The sequence below is a fragment of the Oryx dammah genome, unplaced genomic scaffold, assembly GCF_014754425.2.
Source record: "Oryx dammah isolate SB20612 unplaced genomic scaffold, SCBI_Odam_1.1 HiC_scaffold_27, whole genome shotgun sequence".
NCBI classification, from domain to species: Eukaryota; Metazoa; Chordata; class Mammalia; order Artiodactyla; family Bovidae; genus Oryx; species Oryx dammah.
Window position 1 is genome coordinate 111,401,556 of NW_024070211.1, and position 7,975 is coordinate 111,409,530.

Sequence of the window (7,975 nt, forward strand, 5' to 3'; positions counted from 1 at the left end):
TTTTGTTGTTGTTGTTGTCTCTTTTTCCACCCCCTTTGTGGGTTCCACATTGGCCGGCCCCGAGGGCGCTGGCCGGGCCAGCTGCCCCTCAGCCCTTCCGGTTCTTTCCCCTTCATAGATAGCTGCTTTGCGATGAAAAGATTAGCCGGCGAATGGAGGAGCTAGTTACAAACATTTCCTTGCCTCTAGACCCTGGGCCTGGGGTTATCAGTCCAAAAATTTGCCTTTTCTGCTCCCCTGTGGTTCCTTCTCCCCGCCCTCAAACTGCTCCGCGGGGCCATCCCAAAGGTTACTTTTGCGAGACCCTCTCACCAACATACAGATGCAAGCTAAGGCTTTTTCTGCTCTGGGAGTTGGAGGATCAGTCCCACCTGCCCAGATATGAGCAGTGTCAGGCGGGTATCCTCCCTAAATCGATCTCTCCCAACACTGGCTTTCTTCAGATCCGCACTAATGCACTGGAGACCCAGCACATCCCTGACAGAGGAGACACGGGTGTTTTTTAGGGCAAGGGCTTAATTAGGATTGGAGCTGACCAGTTTAATTCAGCCTGCCAGCAGCTCCTGCTTTAGGAGCGGGAAATCCAAGGGTCCACACTGTGAGTCTCCCAAGGTTCATCCCCGCCCTGGGTACTCTGTCTTCCCTTACCTGAGCTCCTGGGAACCTCTTCACACCTGGCCTCAGAGGTGGAGAGGGTTGGATTCCTAGCAAGCCACGTACAAAGTAGTGACCCCCTGGCCATGATTTTGGGGTGTTCCACCAGTCAGTGGTTGTGCCAACTCTTGTTTCTACTGAAACGGGTTATACAAAGCTGACATCCACTCAATATAGATTGGGCTCAGCTCCAGAGCACCATGTCGCTGCCATGACAGGTGGCCTCGGTGATACGCCTGGAGAGCCAGTTAATCTTTGTGACACTCAGAGTGTGGGGAAAGTCATAGGAAACTGAGGCCAAAGAGTGAACTTGGAAAAGTGACTAGTTTGAGCTTTTCCCTGAATTTGGGATTCTCTTGGGCTTTCTTCCTCTCATTCAGGCAGAACTTGGACAGAGGTAATTCCAATTCTAGCAGATCTGAGAGCTGGAAAAGATGAGGGAGGGGTTGCAGATTTACAAGATCCACGGGAAAACTTTAGGGGTGCTGAAGATTTGGCCAAGTAAAGGCCTAGAGACTGAGGCTGCTGTCCCCAGAACAACCGGAATTTTCTAGAGAGGAACAAGGCCCAGATCACCTTAGGAGAGTTTTGCCAGAGATTGATTTCACTTCTTTCCTAGCTTAGGCAGATTGCAATGAGTAGCCAATATCTTATCCACAGGTCTGTTTACCCCAAGATTCCCCAAGAATAATTTCATTAGGAATACAGAATTTTACCAGCCACTGGGATAACTCGCTGCTTATGCAGTAATTTTTCCGAGGTGGAGGTATTTGTGAGACAGATTTATAATCCTACTTATTAAAGAGTAAAGTTTAAATATTATACATATATATGCATATATACTACCACCAGCCAATAGTCGGCAGCTCTGTAGGAAACAAACTTGAATTAGATCGAATTCCATTAAACACGCTTTGAAGTTGAAGTTAAGAAACAGATTTTAGAATATCTTGTCCAAGACCCCAACCTCAACTCGGACAACTGAACTGGCCCCAAACCTCACCCCTGGTTGCAGGGTTTCCAGCCATGCGTGACTACTGCTAACAGCACCAGGCACCCGGTCCGTGGAGTCTCCAGTAGGTTCTACTCGGAATCTGGGGCGCTCAGGATAAATGGGAGAGTTTTGTTTCCTCTCTGAGATGGGACAGGAGAAGAGCTAAGCACACCGGCGTTTCAGAACAGGTGTCGCCTTAGAGGTGGGGGTTGGAAGCGAGGCACCCTGGGCTCTTAGGCGTACGATCACACACTGAGAAGCTAGTTATGGCCGGGCGTCTCGGAGCCCGAGGGCCCGAGTTCAGCCACCCTTCCCCGAACCTGCTTCTCTGGGGCTAAGAAATAATTCCGAAGTGTAGACACTCCTTCGCCCAGATATAATCGATTTTTTAAAATAAGCCAGGCTCTGAAGCCGTTTCCCGTGCGGGTCCTTTGTTCCCCGGATCCATCCCGGGCCCCTGCGCTGCGACACTTGGATCTCTCTTTCAGATGTGAACCAGAGAGCCCTAGAGACCGTCGCAACCTGCGGCCGCCCCTCTCCCCTTCCCCCACCCTTCAGTTCTCTGGAAGAAGCTGGCCCGAGGCAGACCAGCCGTCGGGTTTCCTCGCCCGTTGCCCAGAGTACCCGGAATCGCAAGCCCTGCTTCCCTCCGTCCGAATCCCGACCTCGCGCCAGCCACGGAGATCACTTACGTGGGCAGGGCCCGCGAGACGCGCGGGAGACAAGGGGCCAGGGCGGCATCCGCTGCTGTGCAGGGCGTACCTCACTCCACACCCCAAAACGGGCACTAGGAAAGAGCAATTAAAATCACAAGTGCAACAAGGAAATCAAGAGGAGTGTAACGGCTCCGGGAGTTGTCTGGTGGCGGAGTCATTAGCTGGTTGTTGCTACAAAGCCTCGCCGTGTGCTTCGATGATTAAGGGAGAAAAAAAAAAGGGGGGGGGGTGTGTGGAGAAAGTAAGAAAGAAAAAGAAAAAAGAAAGAAAAATCTTTTTAAACGCTGGCAAACCCGTTATTGGTTTGGAGGATTGGTTGTTTTGTTTTGCTTGGGTTTTGTTTTTCTTTTTGCTCCAACCACGCTGCCTGAAATATCTCTACCCCCAACATCGCACCCTTAAACCAAAGGGGAGGAATTCCGCGGGCAGCAGCTGCTGCTACAGAAGTTAAAAAAGAGAAGCCCCTTCCGCTAATATCTGTAACGACAGCACCAATGTAATTTGTTTTGAATGTTCATTTTTATTGGTGTTCCCTCTGCCAAAATGTGCTTGATTACAGAGGTTTGTCCTGTGATCATTGCGCACTCTAGACAGGGGAAGGTGCATCGGCGAAGGTTCAGCTCAGGCCAGATCAAATCCCGGGCTGTTTAACGCTGAAAGGCTGCATGTTGCTATTAGTGTTAAATATATGGCTAATTATGCGTATGAAAATTAAACATCAGTGTTATGCTAATGGGGCGCCTTCAGCTGCGGATCCGAGCACTTGAGACTACCATTTAATCAAATGAATCAGTAACTAATACATCTGCACGTGTGAACTTTCACAAGATCATTTCCCCGTTCCCGTCACACCGCTAAATTATGAAAGAAATAATTATCAACACTTTCTAATTACCTAACAAAGTAATTTGGGATTCACCGTAGGGTTGGCGGGACAGGAAACCAACAGCCCCTTCGCAGCCAGCGTGGTGCGCGCCACGCCTCACGGGGGGGGGGTGGCCGCGAGGGGGGGGGGGGGGGAGCTTTTGTGCGCTTTTCTGTACCTAGCGCTCCAGAAGATAGAAGGCGCCTTGGCAGCTTTTGCCCCCACTAGCCCTGCCCTGGGCTCGGTGGCGCCCGCTTTGCCCCTGGAGATGAGAATCCTGGGCGACCATGAGAGACGTGTCCGCAGAGAGACACGCGAGCCTGCGACTGGCCTGGTTTTGCCGCGGGTTTTGGTGTCCCTCAGGACTCCTGCACCTCGGGTACTATCGCCAGACCCCAGGAGGCCGGAAAATGACCACCTAGCACCCGCGGCTCAAGCCGAACGGAGCCCGCCAGCTCCTAGGCTTCACTCTGTGCCGCGCGCGCCCTTGGGGCGAGTGAGCCAGGGCGCTCCGCGCAGAGGGAATGGAGAGGGGAGGGGGAGGCGGAGGAAGGTTGGGAGGGAAAGAGGAGGTGGGTGTTGGGGAAAGGGGGGCGGTGCGGCAGCCTTTCCTGGGAGGAGAAGCGCGGGTTCCTGGCTCTCTGCTCGCACTGTTTTAATCAGACCGGTGCAGCCTCGAGCTGGAGTGGCCAGCTTGGCCTGGAGCAATGCGAGCGGGCCCCAGAGAGCGGCGGCGGCGCGGCGGCCGAGTGAGTGAGTTCGCCCGGAGAGCCCCAAACCCGCCCCCAGGGATGTGGCAGAGGGGACCCAGGCCAGGGAGGCGCGGCCAGGAGAGCGCTGCGTTAGGCACAAGACTCTCTGGAGGATAGCGCTTGGCTGCCCTCCTCCAGCGCCCGGATTGCGCGACTCAGCGTACGGGAGGCCGTGGCCGGGCTCCAGAGCCGCCCTAGTTCTGCACCGGACGAGTAGCGATGGTTAGAAGAAGAGGTGCCCTGGGCCCCGGTGTTGGGGGCGGGCGGAGGGTGGGAACTGTAGGAGGTGGTGGGCGGCGGTGCCAACCCGCTAGTTAGTTTCTGGGAAGCAAAGCGCGCCGGAGAGACGGGAGGCTGAAGAGCCGCGGGCTGCGGAGGGCCCGGCGCGGGCGCCGCAGCCCATTGTGCGCCTCACGCTGCGCGCTCTGTTGCAGAGGAGCCCCGGCCTAGAAGTGTGGATGCGTCTCTCCGGAGGCCCGGCAGCCTCGCCCGCTCTAGTCCAGCGGAGCCGGAGCGCCTCGGACCAATCCCCGGTGATTATGCAAGACAGCGGACCAATCAGCTCCGCCAGCTCATGAATATTTATGACCTTGGCTGAGTCAAAGCTTTGAAGCGAGTTTGGGGAGCTCGGCAGCATCATGCTTAGACTTTTCAAAGAGACAAACTCCATTTTCTTATGAATGGAAAGTGAAAACCCCGGTTCCGCTTAAATTGGGTTCCTTCTTGTCCTGAGAAACACAGAGACCCCTAAAAGGGAAGCAGAGGAGAGAGAGAGACCCACACCCAGACCCCGCGAGAAGAGATGACCATGACCACCATGCCAGAAAGTCTCAACAGCCCCGTGTCGGGCAAGGCGGTGTTCATGGAGTTTGGGCCGCCCAACCAGCAAATGTCTCCTTCTCCCATGTCCCACGGGCACTACTCCATGCACTGTTTACACTCGGCGGGCCATTCGCAGCCCGACGGCGCTTACAGCTCGGCCTCGTCCTTCTCCCGACCGCTGGGCTACCCCTACGTCAACTCGGTCAGCAGCCACGCGTCCAGCCCCTACATCAGTTCGGTGCAGTCCTACCCGGGCAGCGCCAGCCTCACCCAGAGCCGCCTGGAGGACCCAGGTACGTGCGCCTGCCAGGGAAAGGAAGAGGTACGGAGGGAGGGAGAGAGGGAGGGGGGAGAGAGAGAGAAAGGAGGGAGACAGGAGGAGAGAGAGGTGGGATGGGGGTGGGGAGGGCGCCGGAGCAGTGAAAGGTTTCGGGTATCAATCTCTGCATCCCTGTCATAGGAAAGAAATTAAAAATATATATATCCACCCAATTTGCAACTATCCAGCAAAGGATAAATCCAAGAGCGTCCCCTGGCATTGGCTGGGCCTCTGGGCGGCTCCGTGCGCCAAGCACACAATGCCCTGCTGGAAAACAGAAACCCACATGTGCACGTATTAGTCTCGGTAATTATTTATTGCGTAGCGCTATAAACAATGTATGCAATTAAGGGTAATTAAACCTCAACTACCGCCTGCAAAAATAGCAAACTTTCCCTGCAAAGGCAGGAGCGCGCGCCTGCAAACTGCCCCAGTCCGCCTGCAGCTCCCGGGGTCGGGCCCTTTGGACTTGACCGGACCCTTCCCCGGCTTTCGGAGTTTCTTGAGCGATCTCCCTCCTGCTCCTTCCTCTGCCTTCCCTCTGTGGTTACTTGCTCTCGGCTCCCTACACTCAAGGCAGTCCCTCGCCTTAACAACGGCCCCCCACTTCTGCTGTCCCTCCAGGGGCTGACTCGGAGAAGAGCACGGTGGTGGAAGGCGGTGAAGTGCGCTTCAATGGCAAGGGGAAAAAGATTCGCAAACCCAGGACGATTTATTCCAGTTTGCAGTTGCAGGCTTTGAACCGGAGGTTCCAGCAAACTCAGTACCTAGCTCTGCCCGAGAGGGCGGAGCTCGCGGCCTCTTTGGGACTCACGCAGACGCAGGTACCTCGCCGCTGCCCCACCGTGGCGCCGTGCAGGCTTCCCGCGGCCCACTTGCCCCCAGGAACTTCATTTCTTGCTCTCTGGGCCTCGGGGGTCGGTATGCGTGTGTGTTTGTGTGTCCTATCCCTCGCTCTCACAACATCTCTCCTTTCTCCGTAGTTTTCTCTGCCCTGGCTCTGTCGCTGCACTCTGCACTCCCGGCTGCCAACCGCGCGGCCCTCCGTCCCTGGACAATCTGATTAGGGGCGCAAGAAGGATTTCCCTAGGCGTTTTGTTTGGGGACTCTGAGGTCACACGTGCCCGAACAACTGGAACAATAGACTCGGGGGTTAATCCCTTCTTTGCCTTTAAAGTGTATGACTAATCACTCGGGGCCTGGGCCCAAGCCTCTATCTCCCTCCTCCTTCTCACTGAGTTTGGTTGGGGGTGGGGGATATCCTTTCCTCCGTCCTCTCACCTCCCAAGTCCCAGAGCCTGGAGGAGAAACGGACCCTTCCTTCCCTGTTTTCTCTAAGATTCTGGGGACCCCTTGGACGTTCTGATCACGGCTGCCGCGGGTTTCCAACGTCGAGGCCGGGATTAGGAGCAGAACTGGGAGATGCTAACTAAGGAAAGGTTGATTTGAGTCCAAACGAAAAGTTTAACAAAACCCGGTGGTCTCCTCAGCTCACTCAAGGGCAGAGATGATGGAGCAAAGAGAAGGCGGGTAACATTGCAAATAAATTTCCTCCACTTCTTTTCTCCACTCTTTTATTGATGTTCACACTGGAATTGAAGGCTCGGTGTTTTGTGGGCTCTGTGTCTTACCCAGACGATTGCCGGCCTCGGGCTGAAGGCCTGGATCCCGGCGCTGCTCACCACCACGCCCCCTGGCTCTCAGAGAGCGGCTCCAGCCGGCCTCCGGGGCGGGCGATGAGGCCTCCCAGCCTTTGGTTCTTAGGCGGGAAGGACGACGTGTATGCTTCTCCCGCAGGGAGCCGCCGGGTTCCGCAGAGCGGGGGGCCGGCGTGTGAGTGTGGGGGGTGGTATCGGCGTATCCTCTCACGCTGTCCCAGGACTCCCTTATGTCCCCAGGACCAAGGTCGGCGCAGTGGACCTAGACCGAGTCATGTTGTTGTCCGCTCTTGCAGGTCAAGATCTGGTTCCAGAACAAGCGCTCCAAGTTCAAGAAGCTGATGAAGCAGGGCGGGGCGGCTCTGGAGGGTAGTGCGCTGGCCAACGGCCGGGCGCTGTCTGCCGGTTCCCCGCCGGTGCCGCCCGGCTGGAACCCCAACTCCTCTTCCGGCAAGGGCTCGGGCGGCAGCGCGGGCTCCTACATCCCCAGTTACACGTCGTGGTACCCCTCGGCGCACCAAGAAGCTCTGCAGCAACCCCAACTCATGTGAGGTTGCGCGCCCGCACCCGCCCGCCTCCTTCCCGTCTCCCACGGCCCGGGCCCCTCCCGCCTCCCGGTCCATCCACCCCGTCCGCGTGCCCCGGGTCTGGAGAAGAAGGGCCCAGTGGGGAAGAAGGAACAATGAAGGCAGGACGCCCGCCGCCTCCTCCGAGTCTCGCGCGCTCTGGCCCGGCGACTTCCCCGGTGCCCACGCCCGACCTCGGCCGCGCGGTGACAGCAGAAGGCGGCCTGGAAGCGCAGGTACAGCGGTCCGAGCCAGCGGGCAAGGCAGCCAGAGCCCGCCGGACCCGACCGCCGACCCTCAGCTGTATGGGACTATCAGGAAAACAAAACCATGTAGAAAAAGCAAAAGCTCTTTTCTGTTCTGTCCGTCTCTTGTCTCCTTTCCCTCTGTATCTGTGCGCTGGCGAAGTCGAGATTCTCGTCCGTCCGCTGTCCTAGTTCTTCGGCCTCTGAAGAAAGTCATCAGGTCGGAGGAGGCTTGGTCCACCGGGCAACCCAGTTCCGGATACTGGATCGTTTTGTCTTTTCGGACCTTTTCCTGGACCTGCCTAACCATCGACGTGGCTCTTTCGGGGATTGGGGGAAACGAGGGAGGGGTTTTTTATTTATTGAGAAATGGACTTCTCCTGA

General features: G+C 56.5%; 1 protein-coding gene across 2 annotated transcripts; it reads left to right on the forward strand.

Annotated features, from left to right (window-relative positions):
- The first annotated feature begins 4,763 nt into the window (after positions 1–4,763).
- Positions 4,764–7,331, forward strand: DLX1 (distal-less homeobox 1). 2 transcript variants are annotated; one of them, XM_040229350.1, is made up of 3 exons: positions 4,764–5,096; positions 5,747–5,946; positions 7,077–7,331. In XM_040229350.1, the coding sequence occupies exons 1-3, from the start codon at positions 4,784–4,786 to the stop codon at positions 7,329–7,331; spliced, it is 768 nt and encodes a 255-aa protein (XP_040085284.1). In that variant the 5' UTR covers positions 4,764–4,783. The 2 variants fall into 2 exon arrangements, with proteins under 2 accessions (XP_040085284.1, XP_040085285.1); XM_040229351.1 differs by lacking the exon at positions 5,747–5,946 and having other exon boundaries at positions 7,077–7,153.
- The last annotated feature ends 644 nt before the right edge of the window (positions 7,332–7,975 follow it).

What these genes read in the sequence shown, in the direction of transcription:
- DLX1 (XM_040229350.1), top strand. Translation starts at nt 4,784, where the DNA reads ATGACCATGACCACCATGCCAGAAAGTCTCAACAGCCCCGTGTCGGGC. An exon ending in GAGCCGCCTGGAGGACCCAG is followed by an intron (nt 5,097 to 5,746) that starts GTACGTGCGCCT and finishes CTGTCCCTCCAG; the next exon opens with GGGCTGACTCGGAGAAGAGC. An exon ending in TGGGACTCACGCAGACGCAG is followed by an intron (nt 5,947 to 7,076) that starts GTACCTCGCCGC and finishes CCGCTCTTGCAG; the next exon opens with GTCAAGATCTGGTTCCAGAA.